We start from the raw sequence: 24,647 nt of genomic DNA, 5'->3' as shown, positions 1-24,647 counted from the left end.
ATTTTCTTTCATACCAGCTGTCTTTTTAATGATAGATTTCTGAGTTACTTGCTGTGAAATCCTAAAAGGTTTAGGATAGCAGAGAACCTCAATGACTTTCAATGACATTCCTAACAGTTTTATTTTTTACAGTCAGTCACAGTAGGCATCACATTTCTCCAAATGTCGGCTCTTTGATGGATCTTTTTTTTTTTAATCTTTTTTGGACTGAAACCCACGAAACCCAGAACCACTCGACGTTTCACTAAAGACATTCGCAGAGAGGAAAGGAGAGGAGAGGAGAGGAGAGGAGAGGAGAGGAGAGGAAAGGAGAGGAGAGGAAAGGAAAGGGCAATAGGGAAGAAGAGGGGAGGAGGGAGACGAGGAGTAGAGAAGTTGAAAGGCTTCTTTTATCTTCTTCTAAATCAACTGTCAACAATGCAGGAAATTATCAAGGGAGACAAAAAAAAAAAAGGGAGACAGGGCTCTGGAGAATAAGAGAGGCAGAGAAGGAGGGAGGAAGGGAGGAAGGGTGGGAGGGGGGGGGCAAAAAGAAAGAGAGGAGGAGGAGGGTAAACATTACAGCTCTGTGCCAAGCAAACATGAGATGCTGGGATACTTCAACAAAAAGCCTCCGTTCGTATGGGAGAGAAAGAGACCAAGAAACAGAGAGACAGAGAGAGAATGTGAGAGAGAGACGACCGCGCCACCAGCAGAGAGACGGAGGAGAAAGCTGGGAAATGGAAAGTGAAAGCGACAGCTGTCATGAGAAAGGACAACGTTTGTTTTTGGGGAATCTTTGGACTTCACACCTACATGCAGCTCTGTGTTTACATGATACTGTATAATGCAGTGTTAGCAGGGTTTTGTTTCACCAAAATGTCACCTCATGGGTCAATACATTTTAATTAAAATGAAACTAGACACTACTGTAACTCCTAATGCAAGACAACTCTTTCACTCAAGCTCATAAAAAAATGACCAGGACAAAACACGCTGACAACTTGCACCCAAACTTGCATATATAATCTACAACATCATCCAACTGTGCTTTTACTGCGAACCATGTGAAGCCTGGAAAACACTATACAATCCCTTCCCATTTACTGTGAGTAAAAGGAGCCACATGGTACATAACTTTGAACTGCAACTCCAAGTCAGTGCCAACAGAAAATGTACAGCAATAACAAATAATTAATTCATAGCATGAAGATTTATGTCAGGTTGAAAAAATGACCAGCTGCATGTTTTTAATATAAATATAACATTTGGTAATATAAGTCCGGGTTGGTGTACCCTCTAAAGCTTTTCTGCACTCCATCATATGTCACGGCAGCCGCAGCAGAGGCAGTTTTCAAGGCTGCTTTACCCCAGGAAGAACCTACGTATGTGCTTTACATCACCGGGAGAAGAGAAACTGCTGAAACTCTCCTCCTGCACTCCAGGTGTCGACCCCTTGACCTCACAGAGCAGGAACGCCTCCACACATCCAACATAACCAATAAGCAAAATTCCCTTCACAGGTAGCAGGAAGCAGCTTGTTCGCTTGACCGAACCAAACCGCACCTCAGCTACAGTAACAGTAACTTAATTCTAGGAAGCACACCTGTTGCATTTAGGGAAACAGATGTTACGACTGATAGCAGACTTTTTACAAAATGCAGACATTATGTAGCGTTGCGCATAGCGGAGGCACACCAATTAATGGGAGGAAATATTTCAAATATGGGCTGCTGATTGGGGCCAACTATAGCATTTTGAAGGTCATAATGAGTACGTATGCTAATGGCAATTATGGCTGATTATTTGCAGACATGGTGAAAAGTGTAGATGATAAAAGTTGGATAAAGTTCCATCTGCAAAGCCTATTTCATCTCCTTATTTACTTCTAAAGCGTCTGGGGCTTGTGCACCTGTTTTATTAGCTAAATCAACATTTTAAATGATAGAAAACAACCAATTAATGGCATTCAGTTTTTTTCTCTCAGAAGAAAAACAGCTACTGCAATCAAGAATGTACAATCAAAAGCACAATGGGGTGGTAGTGAAGTTACAATTTGCATTTAGACATAGCAACAGTTAAACAGGCTACAATCTCTGGTAAACTAACCTAACAGGAAGTTAATAGTGAGGAGGTTTACCTGAAGCTCTCCTCTTGTTCTTCGCCTCTCTTTCACATGCTCACACACACTCTTTCCAGGGCCACATTGTCTTGTCTGCGTAATTCTATAGCCGCTACATCTTCTGTTCCTGACACACAAGTACTGTTCAGTAACACTACCCCTCGGATAACATGTTCTAGGTTACCAGTCAGACACACATGCACACATACACAATGGCTAGCATCATCCTGCCCCTTCCCTGACCCCATTTCCATTACCTACCTGAAGGTTTTACTGGGCCAACAGCGAACCACATGCTGGTGCAGGTGGAGGGCAGAGAACCCAGATTTTGCTGGAGGTTACAAAGAGACAGATGCTCTCTGCATCACGAGTCTTCATGAAACATGGGAACAACTTCCTCATTGCGCTTAGAATAACTTGTCTTAGAATAATAGAGGCGAACCATCTTACACTTGACACTAAAACACAAACAGTCAATCAAACCTGGGCTGGTATGTCATTCATACAGTTTCTTTTCTGGAAAAGCAGACAGGAAAGTGTTAACTTGGCTCAAAACCCAATAAATGTACTTTCAAATGATATATTTTGACAGAGGCACTCATTAGGCTGTCCTGATACAGGCACGTACATGGAATAAAACATTACTCATAAACTGCTTAAATGGGATCAAACAAACTAGATGCAAAGTAACATTTAGCCCAGGTGTAGGTAATGACACACCGTCACACTTGCCAACACAACTGAGTGAGTTTTACCTGTGTGACAAAGCTATGTGGTTACAGAACGCAGGTCGTTAACTTATATAAAGTGTTATTCAACCCCTTTGCCTATTCATGTGAAAGGTAGAGAAAGGCCAAAGCAACAATGGCTACCCTCCTTCAACCAGACTCCAGTCTAAACACCGTCTTTTCAGCTCTGTTATATAATTGCAATGTACTCGATTTTAAGGAAAAAAAACACACACACGCACTGAAAAAGGGAATTTTACAAATGACAGACTAGAACTAGGGGGGGTAAAAGATCACTTGCTTGCAATTGCATCAGAGTGAGTGCAAAATCCCTGCTTACATTATGCTGTTGTACATCCTCTAGCAACACATTCCCGGCTCTCCACAAAACCAACCACACAGAGAAAGAACATTCTAAAAGAAATAAAATAACAACTTTCATTTAAAGCCGTCAAAAGAAAATTGAACTATTATTATTTATTGAGCGAGCTTGGCACACAACACAAGAGTGCTTTCATAACTTTTTAGATACCGGCCTATGAGCTTTGTTTACATTCTTATTGTGTATAAATGTTGAAGCCAAAGAGGCTTAACTTGCAGAGAGCACTGCACAGTGATATAAACCTCATTCAGCTTGTTAATAAAGGATATGGGTGTATCACTAAACCCATGCAAAAACACAATTATTGCTTTGAAAATATGGACTTTTTTAACTCATTTTGGGGTTCGGCTGAGCACTTGGAAACAAAAGAAACAAAAAGACACATCCTGGGGCTGCAGTGCAGAGCCTTCCCAACTGAAATCTGGTTTAGGGTCAGATTTTAGAAATGTTAGAACAATTCCAGAAAGTTATTTCTAGAAATTTTCAAACATTACCCATTTGACAATTAACTAAAAAAGTTTTTTTCTTTGTAAACAGCATCAATTCAGTCACAGGGCTCCAGCCTAATTAAAGCATTACTTCCTGTTGTCCACACCTTGGCTAACTGTCCGTATCCTAAACTTTTGATGCTAAGGCTTTTTGATGCCTCTGACTTGTGGAAGCAAAAATAAATTGGCCATTCATGCACCACAGGGAGAATTCCTTTGCAGACCACCTAAACCTAAACACACCTTTCCCCTCTTCATCCCCACACACGCACACGCACACACACACACACGCACTACACGCACGCACACACACACCTAAAAAAAAAAGTCGGATATCAGTTTTTCGCAGAAAAAAAAAAATTGCATGGCCACATCAGCCTTTCACCAAAGGAATGTCATCTGACGTCATGTATTTGGGATCGGATTTCTCCTTCTTTTTCTCTCTCTCCTGAAAAAAGTAAGCGTGTGTGTGTGTGTGTGTGATGTGTTATTTTTTCCCCCTAGCCTATATTCTCCAACGTGCCCACTAGATCCAGAGCCCACAGCAGGGGGATATCACGGCTCAATTATACCCCCCTTCCACCGCCAATCATGACAGCATGACAATTAACCACTCAGCCCTGTTATTTATTCTTTCAACTGACTCACAAGCACCAAAAATGTGGATCACAAGTCATCATCTGCATCATAGATTTTCCGACCTCTTGCTGCCACATCCCTTCCACGATGAGTGAAAGCGCTTTTTTTTTTAATTCAGTGTATTCGGTACGTGGAAGGCAGATAATCGATCGTTTCAACCAGGAGGAGACCAATGTTTGATTTCCACGTCTGCATCAGAGAGGCTGAGAGAGAGAGATTTGTCTTCCCTGCACAAACAGACACGTAGTCGTTTCTGAGAGAGAGAGAGGGAGAGAGGGAGAGAGGGGGAGAGAGGAGAGAGAGAGAGAGAGAGAGAGAGAGAGAGAGAGAGAGAGAGAGAGAGAGAGAGAGAGAGGCTGAGACTGGCTGGAAGGAATGCTAGGATATGCTGGAGTTGAGATTTTTTCTGCTCCAAAGCCTTTTTTCCTGCATTCTGCAACCGCACACAAACTCTATGGAAAGTGACTATAACACAAACCCTTCACTAATACTCAACAGTTATCGAATGCATTAAAACCCCCTATAGTGCCAATTCAATGATTTCGCAACTCCCTCTGTCAAATCTGACTGCCTCAGCATCTTCCATTCCAAGTTATTTTCCAGCTATAAAAGTGCTCATTTCCTGATTTTGAGCAGCTACAGCGCATCCGACTATTTCCAGAATGCGAGTCGCGACGCAACAGCTGCCATTTGTTGCAGAAATAAGCACAAGAGAAAAGGTTTTCTCCTGTTGCGCACTCACTCCATCTGAAGTCCTCGGAGACAAAAACACATTCTTTCGCGAAAGCTGAGAAATCGGGACCACAAAGAGCAGGCTCAGCCCCGACGCGTTCACTGACTGTGGAGAGAGCTACCGTGACAATCGCCGCTGTTTTGCTTTTTCCTTGTTGTTTCAAAAAATACACGAGGAAAATGCCCAAAAGTTTCAATTCACCCCCTCCGCAGCAGTCAAGCAGTTTTCCTTTTTCCTTTGCGCCGGCCAAGTGGCCCAGACTGCCGGCGTCAGCGCTCAGCTCTCCAAACTCTCTCTCTCACACACACTCACACACACATACACACACACACACACACATACAGGCACAGACACGCACTTATAAAACTTTTTCAACATCGACTCCATCGTCCTCCATTCCCATTCTTTACGGACTGAATGAGTATGGTTAAAGACGGCTAAAAAACAACTCACCTCGCTGCAATAAAATAATCTTCAAACAGACGGGGCTGCGCGTTTTTTTATTCCCAGGGTCGGGTCTTGCCTGTCTGCTGGCGCGGCGCGACGCGTACTGGGAGACTCCGCCATGTCAATCAAAACGCGACGCACATGGAAGTCAGAGCCCGCCTCCTTTTACCGTAATAGACGCTGCGCACCACAAAAGCCAAAACAGAGGGCAGAGCTTATTCAGCGCCGTCACCTTTGTGACAGAGACTATCAAGCGGCTTGTTTACAGTCACTTCAGAGGAACTTTTGAAGCAGAGGAGGTATTTTACAACCAATAAAGACGACAATTGGAAAAAAGGTTTATGATCAGTTGTTGTGTCATAAGAATTTCCAGGGTTATGTCAGCCTGAAAAGGTGTGTGTGTGAACTCTTCCGCAATAAAAGCAAAACTGAATCCAGATTATTATTCTTGACATTCTTTCATGATGACATGCAATATCTTTAATCCTTCTAGCAGTTGACCTGCGTCACCCAGTTCCCATGGGTCATTTAGCAACTTAACGTTGAGTAAATCCCTTTTATACACTCAACAAAGTACTAAATAGCCATCTATAGTGCAAAAAAGGTAGCTAATTATGATATATAATTGTTTCTTACATATGCAATCTAGGCACAAAAAAAAACAAACAGTCAAGTGGGTCAAAGCTCTGTACTTTTGCCTCCAAACAACTTAGACAACAAACCAAAGTCCCTCTGGTGGCTGCAATGAAACCTGGCATCCCTCAGCTAACTGGTCCAAGGGCCACAGTTCCAACACATAAAAATGACCCCAAAAATCTGTGGTGAATGTGGCGCAGATATGTGTTTGAGAGGACCACAAGGCATCACATATGCCTCACAGAGCAAGATATACTGAAGAGACTGTATCTGAACTTCCTTTAACAGAATACATTACTACACAGTTGCATGTATTTACAGAGCAGTGTTATCTGTGGAGGAGATTATTTGGGCGTGTTGATGCTTGAAATTAAGACATTAACGCTGACAAGTAGGCTACATGTCAGGATCAGAGCATTAACTTGCCAAGTGTCTCAGTGCCAACCGCATAAGTTGAATGGTTTCATTACAAAACCCCCCATTTGATGAAAGCAGCAATTATTCTTCCTTCATCAAGCTTTAAAATGAAATGGGAGTAAAATTACAGATCAGAAAAACTCAACATCCAGTAGTTTTTTTCTCTTAAAATAGATTGAATTCATACTGGACTCTGACTATGAAGAGATGTTAAAGGGAACTCCACCCAAAACAGCATAAAAGTGAATCCTTGCATTTTGTTGTTGCTTTTTGCAGATTATTGTTTCATTTTACATTAGCATAAGTGCACCGACTGCAAAACAAGCTGTTAAATTAACAACAGGATTCCGTCAGTCATGTACGTGTTTGTCTCAGACAGCAATCGACCTCTTTCTTTGCTGTATTTTCAAGCAAGTAGACTCAGCCAAATACACTCATTGCCCTTGAGTTCTAGATTTCTCTCCGCTGGCAAACACACACACACACATACACACACATACACACACACACACACACATTCCAGCAACAGCACTAAGAAAACAGCCACTGGTGTAATTCTAAGCCAGTAAAAAAAACGGTCCTGGACCACAACAGTGTGCCTGTGAGGAATTAAGTTCAATTCAGTTCAATTCAATAAACACTAATCATCTTCAATTGATATGGCAGGCAGAGAAATCATGCTCTCACACCAAAGAGACAACTATATTATAGGATATACAGTGGTCACAGACAGACTGTGGAGCCCTCTAACTGTAGAAAATCAAATGCATTTTGGAGTTAATGTACCCTTGAAATAAACATTTACTTCCAACGTTCTTTTGTCATATGAACTCATCCATGTTTATTTGTCTGATAGATTACTTTTTGTCATTTTTTCATCATTTTAGTTTCCTCCACATAGACACACTACAGGGGCTTGTATCTGAAGGCTATACACAAATTTGTACCATGCATACTCTCAGGCAGGTGATAAAATATTCTATCTCAGTATATGTACTTTCATATAGTGATAAAAAAAATACTGGATATTTATTTGAACTACAAAAATACACCGTTGTTTGTGCTAGGCTGTTTTCAATGTGTAATATTAATTTAGCTTCAGGATCGAGTCTTTTTAACCTGTCACCAACAATGACTCAGCAGATATCAATAAATCACCTGCAGGGGTATCAAGTGGCTAGCTGTATAAAGAAATTTAAAGTCACTCGTGGAACTGTTTATGACCAGATATCATATAATATCCACTCTTTAGGATCATCTAGTGAATTACAGAAAAGGTACTTCATCACATTAATCCAAAAATCCAGTCAATCTAATCCAGTCCTGCTCCTTGATGATTTTCGACATTACCGGCTTTGGCTAAGAACAACCAGAGTATTAAAGGGATAATTACTGCTGTAGAAATTGCACAGCAAGAGCTGTACTGGTTGAAACATCTTGATTGTCTCATGATTTGAATTGTCATGTTGTTGTGACAGCATTTTGGCATTGTCATTCAATATAAGGCACAGAACTGTTCTCCCGACCATCCACTGTCAATAAAATGCTGGTTTAGTTTTAACTGAATATTACCATGATCCCATTTATGGTCATACAAACTGTTTTAGGGTTGTTGGTTGTTGTTGTTCAAATGAATACTCATATGAAGTCTTGAGATCCATCGTCTGTTGAAAAACTGGTTCAGTTATGTTCAAAGTTTGTTGAGATGAAAGATTACTAAAGTTCACTCACTTTTTTAAAAACAGTGCACTAAATTGGCAACACACTGTGTATCATATGTTCCTATTTTGAAAATTACTTATCTTAACCCTTTCTTACACATTTAAGGGCTAAAATTCTGGTTTTATAGCCCAAACAGGGGTGAATATTTGGATGTAGACAATGTGGTACAATGTTTTGGAATACCTGCTATTGTTGATGTTACATTCCAGCATTATGGCCACTCTCCTTCATGGATTAGAGGAAGCAGCAAGGACACTACTTATACATTGCTTGCAAATTATTGTTTATAGCTACTTTTAGCCATTTAATCTGAACTTGGAGTGTTTTTACACATTAAAAGTTTGCCTTTTTATCCAAAAATACAGCTGTGTACAAGCCATTGATAAAATATATTTTTTTAAAATACAGCACACTATTTTTAGCTGACAAAACTAACTCACCTCATGGTCCATTTAGTATTTGTGCTGGTGCTTTCTATTACATCACATGATCTTCATCAGCAGATGCCCAGTTGTGATGGAAATGTATCATTTCAAAGTGAAATGATAACAACAACATTTAAAAAATGTTTTATGTCATCAATAAGTTGAATATAGATTTAAGTCCTTGTCCCTTATTGTTGTCCCCTATTGAATCTGTACAAAAGCACAAAGGAGAAAATGTAGATAAAGAGAAGCAGATGAGTTGGGGAAGGGCTTAGAAACTTTTAAACAAGTGAGAAGTGAATTGTGCAACAGGGGTTGTAACTCAATATCAAGAAGATGTTCCCACGATTTTGTACAGTGGAAACAATGTACATTTGGGAGTAATGTACCAACAGTCTATGAATTAAAACAAATGAACAACTATTGAGTCAAATAAATCTGCCACAAAGTCAGAGTGGGGCAACCTTGAGTGACGTATTGGACCTTTAAAGACAGCCAGTCGCATTACAGTAGATTAGATCAGTAGAGAAGAGTGGATGAGGAAAGACTGAAGGGAGCAGATCTTGGCCCTGTATGTCAGGGCCAGGCCTCCACAACCACCAGATGTTTACCACCAACCCAGCTGCTTTCTCGCTCTCTCCCCTTCTTTCTTCATGTCTCTCCCTCTCCGATTTTTTTTTCCCTCTCTCCGAGGCTCTTTAAAGTAAGCCCTCCCTGTAATCATACACACTCAGTTCACCAGAGGCCTTTGAAGTAAGTGGAATGTGTCCAGCCATATGATAGTATGTACTGTATATTCTTATAGCAGGGAGAAAGCGAAGGAGAGAAAGCGGGAAAAGAGATCGTTGGATGGCCGCCAGCTCTTCAATGTGGTTTTATAGTTGTTAATTATGTCCTTGCTCCACTCTCACATGCATGCGTGTGTCTTTATGTGTGCATTTATTTGTATATGTTGTGTCTACATGAGCGTGTGTGTGCATACAATATGTTCGCTGACATGCAGGTCTGAGACACCAGGTGACAGATGATAACGGGCGTCTGGCAGGGCGTCTGGCAGGAGCTGGATGGAACATGATGTGTATGTGCATTTGTGCATGTGAGGCACTTCCTCTCATAGATGTGAGGATGGAATTTGGCTCATCATGAGTTCAAAGGAGTCAACTCAAAGCTCTCTGCACACCAACAAGAGCAGACATGCCTCTCTCTCTCTCTCTCTGTCTATCTTTGTGTCTTAGTCAACCTCTCTCTACCTCCCAACCCCCCTCTTTCTTTCTTTTTCTTGAGTTCTGTAAGGCAGCTGGTTGCACCATCAAACACTTCACCTACTTCTGTAAGGTGTGTGTCTGTATGTGCATGCCCTGCATTGTGCATGTCATATGGAGGGATGGGGGCTTAAGTGTGTGTGTACATGGGTGTGGAAACCCTAAAGACAACGAAAGAAGCTGGATAACAAAAGCTGTTGTATTTCTTACAAAGTAAAACTGAAATTTCCATTTAATTGTAATCCCTTGAAAACACACAATGACAAATGATCACATCAGTATTAATCACTAAATGAGTTGCATATCCGAAACAAAAACTTCCTATTTTGTGCGAACATAGCACACAATGTGATTCTTGATGCTTTCAGTATATCCTATATGTTTGGAGATATTACTGCGATGTGTTTTTACTGCATTTTCCAGATATCGGCTGGCAATAAAACCTGGCCAGTGCAGTGTCATCCCTTTCCATGGACGGTTTTGGACTCATTGAAGGCTGAGTTTCTGTGAGTCCGACTCTTTTGTGTGAAATGTATTGTTTTTTGCACAGCAGAGGATTTTTGAGGTGATACCTACCTGACACGGTGAATTTAAAAGCTTCCATGAGCTGGGTTTACACGTATTCGATTATTGTTGTGTTACTGTATGGCAATTAGCGATAGAGAGTTGCAAGATACACCCTCGTATGAATAAAAGGGTCACGTATAGATATTTTCTGTAAAATCTACTGAATAAAAACGGTGATAAATATATATATATATATATAATGTTATTATTGATTAAAACGTGCAGGATTGGAAATCTTCTGACTTTGGGGCCATCTGGTGGCAGTATCATATCAAAAACAGTGCTGATGATGAGATGAAGGGGCAAAGAAAAACAGTGAATGCACCACTTTTCATCAGGATTGCTTCATTTTTCCACCAAAAAAACCCCACATTCCATCAGAATAAATTTGAGGAATGCTCATAAAAATTTTACACATAGTGGCTTTAAATGTTTTGTATTGGTATTTTGTATTTCATTTGGCATATTCAGTATCTGGTATCTCTGGCATGTCTGGAACAAGCAGGAAACCTGATTCAAAATACTTTTGTGCCCACGGACATCTCTCTGTGTCTCTTTGATAAGATGAATTACTTCCAGTTGTTTCCTCGCTCTTTTCAGGATTTTTCCAGGCAGCTTTAACCAAAGCTCATGCCTCTGGTATCACTGGTATGTCTGGAACAAGCACGACACTCCGCCTTATTCAAGGCTGCCCAAACACATCTCTCTGTCTCCCTCTGTCTCTCTTTGATGAGATGAATTGGTTCCAGTTGCTTCCTCGCTCTTTTCAAGTCAGCTTTATCTAAAGCTCCATGTTCAGAAGAAATCTGTGTTTGTTCCAGCTCTGCCAGTCATGTCATGTGTTCCTACTTAAAGAGCACCTTCCAGTCATGACATCAGAACCGGTGACGTCACGCTGGCTTGGTCACACCACCATAGGGTGGTGGGTGTTGGCAATCATGGCAGCGGAATGTTAGTGACTCAAGGAGGTGGGACTGCGATTTGGTTGGCTAATTGCTTTGTCCCTTGACATTTGTGGAAAACAATCAAAGTGACATTTCAAACAATGATCAGTCAAATCTGACCTTAAATGGGAGGCAAATTGCTCATGTACAAATCACAACATGTTGACTTGCCAACTATTACACCATACTCAGGACAGTCCTTGTATTCAGAAGAATAACTCCCCGGTAGAAACTCCGGCCTACAGTCACCCTGGGTTTTCCAAGAATTACTTTCCAAAGAAACATTTTTATGTTTAAAATCATAGGTTCACAATTCTTTCTTAAAAAACAGTCAGGTGCCTGTATTAACACTGAAACCGGTTTTTAGCTTTTAGCTTTAAATAAACTTTTAAATAAATGTTTGCACAGAAGGAGAGCTGTTGATTTTGTCCCTCATCACTTTGAAAGTACATTATGAAGGGATCTCTTAATAGCCAGTATGAACAGGAGGAATGATTACAGCAAGAAAAACATGTCATTGACTATTATTTTAAGACAGACTTGAAAAATGATTAATTTAAGTGAACTCAAGTGCTACATAAACAAGTCAACAACATTATTAATTTATCATTAACCGATCCAAATGTCATCCTCAATCAGATCCTCAAAAGTAGAACTACAATGTGAGTAAAATGACTCAGAACTTTTAAGAAGTAAAAGTTGCAGCTCCTAATTTGAACATAATATAAGTGATAAACTTTCTTTTACCACATCCAGACCACTGACCGCCGGGTGAGCTTATTGGTAGAAAGTAGAGTGGGAGAGACAGTGTGTGGCAAGCTGAATGAAGAGATGAGAAATGAAGGATGAGGTACTCATACAGAGCAGCTCATTAGCTGACTGATGTAGTAACCAGTGTCAGTATGCCCTCCAACTAAAGCACCAGGGAGGGTCTACTTGGAAAGTTCCACAACTGAATTGTAAAACATGCATGCAATAAACTATCTATTAGACATGGTAACATCCCTAATCCTTGGGATCATTGGTTGTGGTTAGCTTGGGAATCTACTGGAAGTGTTTCATGCCAAAAGAACAACCAACAATGTGCCACACTCACCAGAGACTTCCTGTTTTGGTCTCTGGATGCCATGGCAACAGTGACGCCAGTGAACAGTGATTCAGTACAGAGCTGTTAACGTCATGTGTGCCAGGCACAGTCCCAGCCATGTGGGTCTGAGAACCCTCAATGAAATGAACTGCCATAAAATGCTTTCCTGCACTTCAAAGAGAAAACAAATTCCCCAAACCCTGCAGTTACATCACAGTGTCCCAGTGTCAATTTCAAAAGTGAAGTTGTTTTAAGAACAGCAGATAAAATGTACAGTTTATGTGCTTGAAGCTGATAAAAATTCATATATAAAACACATGCACAGAAAAAGTAAAGATGTCACAAAAGCTGTCTTCAGGTAAAAATGTCAGAACCCCAGGCAGGACACTCAAGAGGTTCCCAAGTCAGTAAAGAACCCCAGGCAGGACACTCAAGAGGTTCCCAAGTCAGTAAAGTACACTCTACTGAGCACCAGTGCAGATAAACACACTCAAAGTACACAGTGTGTACACAAGGAGGTAATGATGACGTACGTGTGTGTGTTTATGTCTGAGGTAATGGGGGGGGTACCGGTAAAGAAATTCAAAGGAGAATTAATATTCTGAAACATCTTTATTTGAACTTTTAAACTTCAGACAAAAGCAACAAATAACAGAGGACAAGAGAAAGAATAAACAGGAAAGAAAAGAAAAAAAGAAAGAAAGAAAGAAAATCATGCCAATACAATAACCATCAGGATTTGAACACGTCAGCCTACTCTGCACAGAGAAAGTACATCAAAGTAAAAGTTTTTCCTCTACCTCGCACAGTAGAGGTATAATTTTAGAGTAAAAGTCCTGCATGGCTTCTCTCCTTGCCTGATGCTGCGTGTGTGAGCACCAGGACACTTTGCATAGAGCCAGAAAGTTATCAACCGGAGACGTCCCAACACCTTCACCAGTTCCTCTTAAATACTGTCTGGATGAACAGGTCTCCTTGAGAGTGTGTGTGTGACCACAGCAGTGAAACATCAGGGGTTTCTACTGTGTATGACACATCATTTTGTGATTGTCAGGTTGGCGGAGCTTCAGGTCAGTCCTCCAGAGGATTCCACCCGCTTCTGCTGATGAAAGCCACCGCGCATTTTACACACAAACATACACACGTCTAACATAATTTACCCCCCTATCCCGAGCCACACAGTGGCACAGCAATACAAACCATCAAAATACATCAAAAATGAGAGCTGTTATATCTATAATGGCTTATTATTACGTTATAATAATAATATAGTTTAATACACGGTCAGGCACATTTACAATGGCTATGAAGCAAAAAAGGGAAAACTCAAGGTCGTTGTGGCCTTATATCATCCACTAGCTCTTGTTCTGTCTTTCAATAGCAAGTGGCATATGTATGGGTATAAGTGTGTGAGTGTTTATGTGTCTGTGTACAGTAGGTGCTAGTACAGGAGGTATATGCCAGTGAATTTGAATCCATTGAGGACAAGAGCTGTCCCAATCCTAATTAAAGAGTTATACAAGCACACACACACACAGACACACACATAAACCCCGGGACCACCATCATAGCATCGACTACGACGTATAAACAGCCTGAAACTGAGAGCTCCATATTACACACTCCTAAAACACACTTCTCTATCAGTGATTTATAAGCAAACACACGGCTCTAGCTATTACAGTAAGGGCAGTGTAAACACATGCACCTGTCCCTGTGAGTGCAGCACAGTAAATAATGGAGTTATTGGGTCAGTTCACCCCAAATTAAATCTCACTTCCCTTTAGTGGTATCAATCCATGCAAATAGTTTTGGTTTTACTCAGGTTTTAAAATAGCCATCTCAGAGATTCCTGCCTCCACACCAATGCTCCATGCACACAATGAAGGCAAATGCAATTTCATTTGTGGTATTCGAAGTATGGACATATTGCATTTCTAAAATTCAACAGCAACCGACTTCACTGTCAAGAGTTTTGAGATGGATTGTGGGTGGATTATTCTGACTAACAGGTTTAAGAGAGGTTGTGGTTACATTTTAAAATGTAATTATTCAATGTAGCAAGCACAACTTATTTAAAGTCTGTTCACCTCTATTGTATTGGGGTGGAGGAAAAAAATCTCAGGCAGATATCATTAAACCTGGGCAAAGAAAAACCACAACTATCTTCAAGGCTAAATACCACTTTAGGTGTGAGAAAATGTGTTTTTTACATAACTTGGGTGAACTGACCGTTTATGAGGCATCCTTAGTCGTGGGTTTTATACTGTATGTGTGTTAGGGGGAAAATGGACATTAGAAAGTTTCATAAACAAATGCTATGTGACAATGAGATTTCTAAGCAGAAAAACGACCATTTTTGTCATGAACGACAACAACAGAGCAAAGTAATATTACCAACAAAAAAGATGTGAAAAACATAGAGCGAGTTGTGCTGGGAAAATGTATGAGACTGATGATTTCTTATGCGCAACTATTGCGTTATTACAAATGTTACATCAGATCAGATGGAAATGTGTGGGCAACTCTACCAGAGAGTTTGATATGTTTAACATGCATCATTTTATGTGCACATCTCTCACTGTGACCTGATGGAGAATTAACTCACTGAGGTGACTGGCTGGAACATTACAGTCCATTTAGACTTTTTCCAGGGTTTAGAAGTGATTGCAAAGGGACTCCAGAGGTGGAGCGCTGATAATGTCGCATTAAGAATAGAGCAGCTCAGGCTGTGCAGTGAAGTGAACTGCTTTATGGAAAGGTTAGCCAGCCATTATGCACAGTGGCTCTTCTGCATTACAGTGATGGCATGCAATAGCACAGATTGGCCACAGAGAGGTGCTGTTACTGTCATCCAAGCTGTTGCATGATTCCACCCTGCAGGGGACTAGAGGTTGAACAACTTCCTTTACAAGGAACACAGTGATAAGCTGCACAAGAAGTGAATTTCTGATGGCAGTGTCTATTTGTGTGTCTCATAACTGAGCAGCTGACTGTGAGTTTTCAATGGCAGTGCCTATAACTATAATTACCTGTTTCTGTCTGTCCAACTAGGAGTCTATTTGTATAATCGACAGTCTACCTGTCTACCTTTAGCACAGCAACACTTGAATATGCAGATGATTGTCTTCTGGCAGGATTGTCAGTAGAGAGTTCACAATGGCATTTACATTCATTTTATAGTGACATTTTTTTTTCTTTTTCTTTTCTTGATTCGGATTCCTTTTAGAGCTTATCGAAGAATTCTCCCTCCATCGTCGTCTTTGTTCTCTCAGATGAAGTGAAGAACTGGAGGCAGTGACATTGTTTTCTGTATGAATACAGATGCGTTATTGCACCAGACACAGAGCAGGACTGGTTCACGGTCACACACACACACAAAAACTCATGAGTCCCTTCAGAGGAGACTCAAGAGTCATCGTAAGACAGATGCCAGAGTCCTTTTCTCTGTCTGTCTTTATATCCATTTTTTTTTTTGATGCATCCATCCCAAAGGCCCCTTTATCACTTTGTCTGTTTTCCAGAAAGGGAGGCCCAGGAAATCCAGGAAAGCAATTTTATGCTGACAGGTCTGATATGACCAGTTTTTCCATTTTATTCCCAATCTCTCCAGGGACTTGAAGCTCCTCAGATTCATAGTCGTCATCAAATGACCTAGAAACAAAAGAGACAACAAGGAACAGGTTAGATGTTGCGTAATGAATGTTAAACTGCAAGGAATACAACTTATTAATTGGAATGCCGACATTTCCATTTTGCAAAATGCATCTATGTACAATAAGTGTGTGACATACCCCTCATGGAGCTGTTCATTTGCAGTCTCCTCCGCCACCAGTATCTCATACTCCTCTGAGGCATATTTATCCCAATCAGATGGCTCTGGACCTTCACTGTCAATGTCCTGGAATACCACATGTATACCACAAACATCAGTATTTTACAAGTAATGACAAAAAGACACAAGAGTAAAAAAAGTTCATAATTCTTCACAAATTATAATGAGGCACAATGAGGAAAGTACCATTAAAACTAGATTTTGTGTTGAATAAAATGCCAAAATTGCCTGTTTATAATGTCCAGATCAAGCAGACACTGTATTTGTTTAAAAAGTTTGAGGGCACTGGTGTACATGATTACAGTATTGAAAGGATCAGTCAATAGTAGGCAACAAGCTATCATCAATCCTTATTCCCCTTCAAACTGCCAGATGCTGCACTATAGCTGAATATTGCATACAAGAGATGCAGATTCACACCTTTTGCACAGCAAATGGATCTCTCTGTTCATGGTCCAGGTATTTCTCCAGGTTGAAGAAGGTGTCAAAGAATATGTGGGCCATTCGGCAGCGCTTCAAATCACCCAGGGTTATCTTACCTGGAGAAAACAACACAAGCACATCCATGTGTTAAATTAAGGAAGTGAGGTTAATGGAAGATAGCAGGGTGTGGTTTTCAAATGAAGATAAATAAAGGGTTGCAAAAAGGGAGACGAATGAGCGAGTACTGGCACTAACCTGAGCTCTCAGGTTTGACCAGGTCAAGCATCTGGCAAAGCAAATCTTGAAAGGGCAGAGGTTCAATGCCCATCCGTTCCATTCTCTCACACTGTTCTTCATAGAAATACTCCAACTCAAACATAGACAGGACGCCATCGCCATCAACGTCCATGCAGCGGAACCAATACTCTATACTGGAGAGAGAAATGACAACAGAGTTGTACACTGCATACAGACAAAAACACTCATAAACCAGGGTAAAAATACAATCCCACAGTCCTAAGAGATTACAGTATTTTACCTGGTGGGATTTTTCTTGTCTTCCTCAGATATGAGGAACCACACAAATTCAGCGTAGCTCATCCTGCCTTCCCTCTGCACAGCGTTACCCCTGGAAACAAGAGAGATACAGCCATTCACATTCAGTACTGTTATTACGGTGAAATAATCAGCTCTTCTGTGTTTATTTATATGTGTGTTTCCCCTTACCGAGTAACAGCCCCTGAAAACAATCTCTCGATGATTCTGTTTGACGAGGCTGTCAGAGAACAGAATGAAAAAAATAAGCAAATGTGATTTTGTTAAAACACACAGAAACAAATGGATACTGTTGTAAACCTTTGTGCATACAGTCATTTGCGTAAGTGCTGAGTAAGGGAATTAAATTTTGGCTATGTGGGCATATAACACAGTTAGTGGTATAATGAATTTCACATCAGACAGCATGAATGTGTCGAGCCTGGGACAAACAGCTGTTGTTTTTTGCACTAGCTGGTGGGGGCCAAACAAAATGGAAATTAAGCAAATGAGTGTGCCAAATCCAAAAGACAGTCTGCTTCTGATTCTGGGTCTTTACTGGCATCCAAACCATATTTAACAAATGGAACCAGGAAGACGACCAACTTAATGTCATCAATCATAAATTTTATGTTTTTTATTTTTACTTTGAAATGATAATTCTTGTCTTCAGGCCTGATTTATTTTGTGACAATCCCTATGGTTCTGGTTTGGATGCTCATCATTTCAAATTACCGTGGTCGTTGTATCTTGCCAGGTCTTTTGGGTCGATGTAGAGGTCATGGTCGGTGTCCAGCTCCCAGAACTTGCAGTAGATGACGTAGAAGTGTTCGTAGGAGAAGTAATCTGTGATCTGGTTGATATCGTCCTCCTCCTCTAGCAGGGCCAGGGTCTGCAGGAAGTTGCTCCTGCGCAGCTCCATCATGGTGATACGGCCCGTCCACGAACGGTTCACCACGTAGAATATCCGTTGGATCACCTGGGATAAAAATGGTATTAAATGGTTTTAATTAACATGACATAATAAAGAACAGAGGGAGCTAGACAATGATGATCACAATAGACACTTCAACTACAGCGTGAAGTCTGAAGGCAAGTTATATATGTACAGAACTGCACGGCAGGTCTCCATGGTAACACAGCAGAGTATTATGTTAATATTTGCCTCCACTGCATGTGTCTCTACTGTTTTCAATCAATCAATCACTTTATTTGTCAAGCAAGTGATTGCGCAGCAGTGAAACACAAAACACATGATAAAAATGCGAGCCACATGATCACATAATATAATTACAAAAAAGACATTTGTAATAAATGTAAAAATAAGTTGAATCATGGGTAGAAATATGAAATCTTAAGATATTTAGGTGTGCTCATGTGACCTTTGCAGAATTAAGTAAGAATGGAAAAGGGTATGAAAGAGCTTTTATATCTGCCAGTTTTGGCTGATGGAAGTCTAAAAAGGGAACCAGAAGGCAACATCTGACTGGATGGACTTTCAGTTTATGAAAATAGCGTGAAACCTGCATGGGATCTGTACAAGTCCTGTCATCTGGACTTATTAAACCTATTCCTCATCTTGCTATGAGGGACCAACAATACATCCACAACTGATATTTTTGTCCCCATTCATTATTTTAGTGTGACAGGACAATGGAAACATAAAGGTCCGGGCTCCCTGTCCCTGAAACACAACACTTTGGCTTAGTAAAGAGCAGATTAGCACCTATTTCCTGGTACATGGACCTCCCAGGGCAACTAATGTCTCATACAGTAGCGGGTCAGCTGGCCTAAAGTGAAGGAAGTGTCTTAATATGGGCATGTGAAGGGCCAGGGCTTCTGCTGCAGCCAGCTATAGGGGGCATCAGTGTTTCCGTGATGTCATTGCACGCTGGCGCATTAGAGCATGGCCTTTCTCTGCATCTCTGTACGTCTATGCAGCAAACCCTCAACTTCTGTGGCACGTGTTGCAGCTGTCCCGGTCCACAAATTCACAGACACATACACATGCACAGTCTGCTAAAGTTATTAGACGTGCACTGAAGCAGTTTTGCTGACAACGTAGGAGGAGGAGGAGTCAATTCTGAGAAGTCACTGATATTAATACTGAACATCTTGTTTCTTTTCGAACAACATTGCTAGCATGCCACAATGCATTTCACTACAAATATTGCTTGTGCATATGGCCAATTTGCCTTTGAATCCTTGGTTTTGACCATTTAATGCTTTGCACAGCGTAAAATGTTACATAATTCATTTTTAAATCAAATCTAAACTCTTAGGTCATTTTGCAATGAAATCAATACAGTAAGGTGTACTTTTTAAATCATGTTATTATTGAAAAATAAAGTTTAATTAGTACATGTGTCCTACAATATATCAAGTGTGATTAACTTCATCAATAATGTGTAACACTGACTAATGTCGGCTGCTGACTGTTTTTTATGCTTTAATCTCATACAATTTTAATTACACATGAAGCAGTGGCTTAGGACTAAATGTTATTTATATTGTGCAATTAATGTTATTTACATCATGACACTAACAACAACCTATGTGGCAACCTATCACAAATAAGACTTTGAAGTCACATCAGTGGTTCACTGACTGTAAAATTTACTATCATAAGGGAGCTGAAGACAGCTAATGCTAAAGTCTCTTGAAAAACTAGTAACCAAAACTCAGGTCGGATTTTGAGCTGCTGTAAGTTTAGATTTCATGTTTCTATTTATTTATTTTTGCCATTTACCGTTGTGATGTAGCGGGAATGGAATTCAGGTGCATCCTTCAGAAATGTGAGTCCAGGGTGTGTATCCACTATGTCCTAAACGCACAAACACAGATGGGAAAAAACAGAGAACATAATTTAGACATGTTTGTAGGAAAAATATACAGAGGCTGCACAGAGATAATGGGATGTTTGCAATCACAGTTGATGCCATACCACCTTCCTCATCTTCCTTTACAGCCCTTCCTCCATGAGTAAGCTTTTGAATTTCACCAAATTAAGTTGTAAGTTGACCAGTCACAAATGTCTGAGAGTAACTAAGAGATTGCTTGACTGATTGACCTGTTTTAATATGCCATTTACCTGCAGCAGAGGAATGAAGTCCTCTTGCTCCAAGTAGTTACAACCAGGTTTGGCTAGCAAGTAAATAAATCTTGCTGCATCATCGTGGCAACTGTGCAACAACCTGAAGGAAAGGAGAGGAGAGGAGAGGAGAGGAGAGGAGAGGAGAGGAGAGGAGAGGGTTATTGGGGGAAATGGTTAATATCATAACCTGATGAGTTATTCTATGAATAAGAGTTACATGAACATGAGGTCTGTCTTACTTCCTCCAGGTTGCGATGAAGGAGTGAACAGATACAAAGCCAGTCCTCTCACCACCTGCTGCGTAGAACATTGGGGCCTTCCAGTAAAGTGGACACGCGCATGCCTGAAACACAATTAACACTACCATTACCTTACCCTGAAAAACAATCTTGTACTATACTTCACCGTATGTTTTCCTGGAATCAGTGATCATACTGCTTAGAAAGGAGTGGCAGCATAAAAACAACACTGTATCAAGCAGGTCACTATTTGTGCAATATTTTCTGGATTCGAAAAACATTTATGGAATAAGGCAATGTAGCAGTTTCAACTTGAGACTTCAAAGATTTTTGTTGATCTCACATATTCCTGAAAGTAAATGTTGACGCTGACCTTTTTGTCTTTTTAATGACTATCTCTTGATTTAAAATCTTTAAAAGAAGATTCAACATTAATGCTAATAGAATAAAAACATTGTGTCACTTGTTAAACTGCTGACCTTTGCGATCTTGCCCATTTCATATATGTCAGCCTTCTCCTCCTCAAACTCAGTGAAGGCCGTCTCAATGGCAGCAATTGCTGCATCGTGATTGGGGACCAGGCCCAGGGCAGGGAGCCCACGGGGGTAGTAGAACCTGGGAATGTTGATGGCAGGGGGAGGAGGGGTGACTATCACCGGAGTCGGAGGAGGGCTGGGTGAGCGCGGTGTGGGGGCAGGCGAGGCTGTGGCCGGGGCAGGGGCTGGTGGGGGTGTGCCTGGTTTCTTCTCTGATTTGGACTGGACCTGAAAATAGAGAAGGGAGATCATGTATGGGAATGGATAGGCAGGGTTGAGGGCAACTATTTTACGCATCATATTTGCAATTCTTTTAAACCATAATTTAAATAGCAAGATAAAGAAAATCCTGCAACATCTCATGCAGACAACATGCTGATGAAATACCAAAGTCAAGGTATGTTTGATGTCAAACACACTGGCTTGTTGTTACAAACCAGAGATACAATCTTGCAATGCATTTTAGAATCACAACAAACAGCACACTTACATTAATACATGATTTTGAACAGTCTTCTCTTCCTAACTCCATTCTCAGTTTTGGGTAGGTAATTAAGTAAATAACTAATTACTTTCAAAAGTAACTTTCCCAAGCATGCAAACAAGACTCAACTTCACTATATTAAGATAAAGGACATGCATAAAGGATATGGTAGGAACTCCCTGTGAGTCATATACATAAAAATAACAAGAGACTTGTTTTGTTAGTAAGTCAGTCAGACAGGTACAAAGCAGTCAGCGCTGAAGGCTGCTTTAAACTGTTGGCAAGAAATGCTTCAGGTGGCACAAGGCTGTAGCAGTCAAGACTGTGCAGTTCTGCAGTCCAACTGCATTTATCCTGATCTCAGCCACCTTAAATTAAATTAACACACACGAGGAAATGGTAGTTGGTAACTGTATTTACAATGGTTTGATCAAGCCCCTTCAGCTTTAAAAATCCTTATTCTGTGTCATCCGTGTATATGCCCATTAATAAATTGACAGCACTCTTAATTCCAAAAAAGGAACATTCTGCATTGTATGCTGGAAATGCACGAGAAAACAGTATCGGTTGTCCTAGTTTAGGTGGAATTGGCTGGAAATTGTAGAGCTCAAAATATCTTTTCAGTGTTTGACTATATTTCAAACTATTTTTATTGCTTTCTTTTAGTAAACCAATGGAAAGCAGAAAAAATGCTTCAGTGAGTTCCAGCACATTTCTTCTTTTGCCTCATGTTACTATCAACCTACTCCATTATCTATTTCACAAGACAACAATTTACAGTAGCAACAATGACAAACTGAGACGACATGACAATGAGACCGGCATTTAATTAACACAGTTTAAATAAAAACTCTTCAGTGTGGTCCAGCAGGAACTCCCTGGTGCCGGCTGTGTTTGGTGTGTGAGGCCTCCATACTGCATGTATTGAGCTGGACAGCTGTAGCGGTCCTCCCCCTCCCACTCTCCTTCACAGCGTTCATTCTATCACTCTATTCCTGCACCTCCTGCCCTATTAATACCCTGCTGGTATCTGCCTCAGAATAGTTTGTCGTCCCCGGCATGTCACTCTGTGTGTATGAGGGAAACAGAATGCATCTACTGTATGCGTATTTCATATTTGATGCATCCGTGTATGCTTATGTGTGTAAAAGTGAGGAAACGACGAAAGATTGAAAGAAATTACACGTTTTCACTGTGTTTTGTGTCTGTATTAACGTTGTCATATTTCTCATGAGTTTGCATTTTGCGTTCACGTTCAAACTTGAACCCAGTCCATCCTGCTCGTTGCACCGACTGACCTGTTGCTGCTGGAAGGACTTGAGTCTCTTCTTGAAGCGTGATGGGAGGACAAAGTCACACCCCCTGGCCAGAAAGGCCAGCTCTCCCCTCAGGTCAGGGTCCCGGCGTAATGACGTCTCCTTGATCATCATGGTGGGGGCCGAGACACGCAACCCCCCACCTGACACAGCCACTGACACGGTGGCTACAGACGGACCAGCTCAGCCCGCAACCAAATGACCAGTGAAAGGAAAAGGACCAGAGTGTAATAAAGAAGTTCACTTAACAACTCAGATATCCCGTTACCAAAAAAAGGTCAAACACCTCAGGAAAGTGGAGGAATATCCAGCATGTGTGTGATTTCACGCAAAACGTTCTTTGGCAATCACGCACACTCACAAAATCTCCCTCCTCCAAACTCCACTTGTATTCACAGGCTCCCAAAACTGTGTCCTGTACCGCAGTAATCCAGCAGTGTGTCTATGCAAAGAGATGTTCCTTAAGACTTCCGTGCTAAAGTGCAGGCCGAGAGGCAGAACCATGGCACCAGGCTGTTTTATGGCCAATCGCAGCACCAAACAGCAGCTTCTTTCTGGGGTAGAAAACCTGTGGTGTCCCCCCTTGTCTCCTCAGGATGCATGTGTTTGGTGTAGTCTCACTGGTGCCTGCCGCTCCAAGCTGGGCTCTGACAAACTGCACTGAGAAACATGACCCATGCCAGGGTCTGGCAACACACACACACACACATGCACAGCAAACCGGCTGTCCTGAGCATTAGGGTGGGAGGTGGGGAGGGGAGGGGTGCTGCCATGTTGCATATCTGTGTGTAGTGTTTTGCAGGATCTGAGCACTCCTCAGCCCATGCCTTTGACTAAAGTTAGCCAGTGGGAAGTTACAACAGAAATTGGCTCTGATTAAAATAATTTTCCTGCAGACAGGAAGCTTGGTGCTTCCATGTGAGTGGGTGGGAGAGGTAAGCTGAAATATTTTCATAGAGGTAATTTGGGATGGAGCAATGAATCAGCGGGCATAGCACCTGCTGTTATATCTGTTGACATGCAGTAATTCCACGAGACTAGCTCACAGTCTTGATTAGCTCACAGCCCTAATCAAGACTCACTCTTTATTAAGGCTGAAGCTAATGATTATTATCGTTATGGATACATTTTTTCATGAAGAATCGAATAAGCAATCAGTCTGTAAAATATCATAAAGTAATGAAAAATACTCATCACAACAGTCCAATATGGCTGCAGCAAACGATTACCTTCATTACTATTACTGGATTAACCAATTAATCGTTTGATGCATAACATAACAGAACAATCACTTAAGTGTTATCAGTTATCAAAATAGTTGCAGATTATTTTTCAGTCGATCTTCTCATCGATTAATCAAATAATTCTTTAAGCTCTACAGTCCAATACCTAAGAATGAAACAAAGAGAGAAAAATATAGTAATAGCTAATTAATAGTGACTATAAATAGATTAGCGTATAAATTGCCAATACAACATCCTCCATCTGCCAGGCGCCCCGAGTCTACCCTCTCTCCCAGCTATGCCAGATCAGGCCAGCATTCCTTCAGCGCCAAGCAACACCAATCTGAAGCCTGACAGAGCACTGAGAGAGCAAGAGGGGATCCCT

At 41.0% G+C, this 24,647-nt stretch overlaps 2 protein-coding genes across 5 annotated transcripts in view; both read right to left on the bottom strand.

Annotated features, from left to right (window-relative positions):
- fndc3ba (fibronectin type III domain containing 3Ba) overlaps positions 1 to 5,635 on the bottom strand; it is a 106,605-nt gene extending 100,970 nt beyond the window's left edge. The window contains exon 1 of the mRNA XM_044375436.1: positions 5,525 to 5,635. The gene's annotated coding sequence lies outside the window, so the exon portion shown is untranslated. The remainder of the gene's footprint in view (positions 1 to 5,524) is intronic.
- A 7,540-nt stretch (positions 5,636 to 13,175) lies between these two features.
- Positions 13,176 to 24,647, bottom strand: part of ppp2r3a (protein phosphatase 2, regulatory subunit B'', alpha) — a 60,312-nt gene continuing 48,840 nt past the window's right edge. For 3 of the 4 annotated variants that reach the window (XM_044374729.1, XM_044374730.1, XM_044374732.1), the window contains 11 exons: positions 21,183 to 21,467; positions 20,704 to 20,807; positions 20,462 to 20,564; positions 20,120 to 20,194; positions 18,106 to 18,349; positions 17,563 to 17,611; positions 17,375 to 17,464; positions 17,092 to 17,267; positions 16,834 to 16,952; positions 16,373 to 16,479; positions 13,176 to 16,232 (listed from right to left, as the gene is read on the bottom strand). In XM_044374729.1, coding sequence (XP_044230664.1) covers positions 16,136 to 16,232; positions 16,373 to 16,479; positions 16,834 to 16,952; positions 17,092 to 17,267; positions 17,375 to 17,464; positions 17,563 to 17,611; positions 18,106 to 18,349; positions 20,120 to 20,194; positions 20,462 to 20,564; positions 20,704 to 20,807; positions 21,183 to 21,467 — 1,449 coding nt within the window. In that variant the 3' untranslated portion in view covers positions 13,176 to 16,135. Of the gene's footprint in view, positions 16,233 to 16,372; positions 16,480 to 16,833; positions 16,953 to 17,091; positions 17,268 to 17,374; positions 17,465 to 17,562; positions 17,612 to 18,105; positions 18,350 to 20,119; positions 20,195 to 20,461; positions 20,565 to 20,703; positions 20,808 to 21,182; positions 21,468 to 23,021; positions 23,696 to 24,647 lie in introns of those variants that run through there. The other variant, XM_044374731.1, reaches the window with a different exon arrangement.

Source organism: Thunnus albacares, chromosome 15, assembly GCF_914725855.1.
Source record: "Thunnus albacares chromosome 15, fThuAlb1.1, whole genome shotgun sequence".
Lineage (NCBI taxonomy): Eukaryota > Metazoa > Chordata > Actinopteri > Scombriformes > Scombridae > Thunnus > Thunnus albacares.
This window is presented reverse-complemented; position numbering and strand designations above follow the sequence as displayed.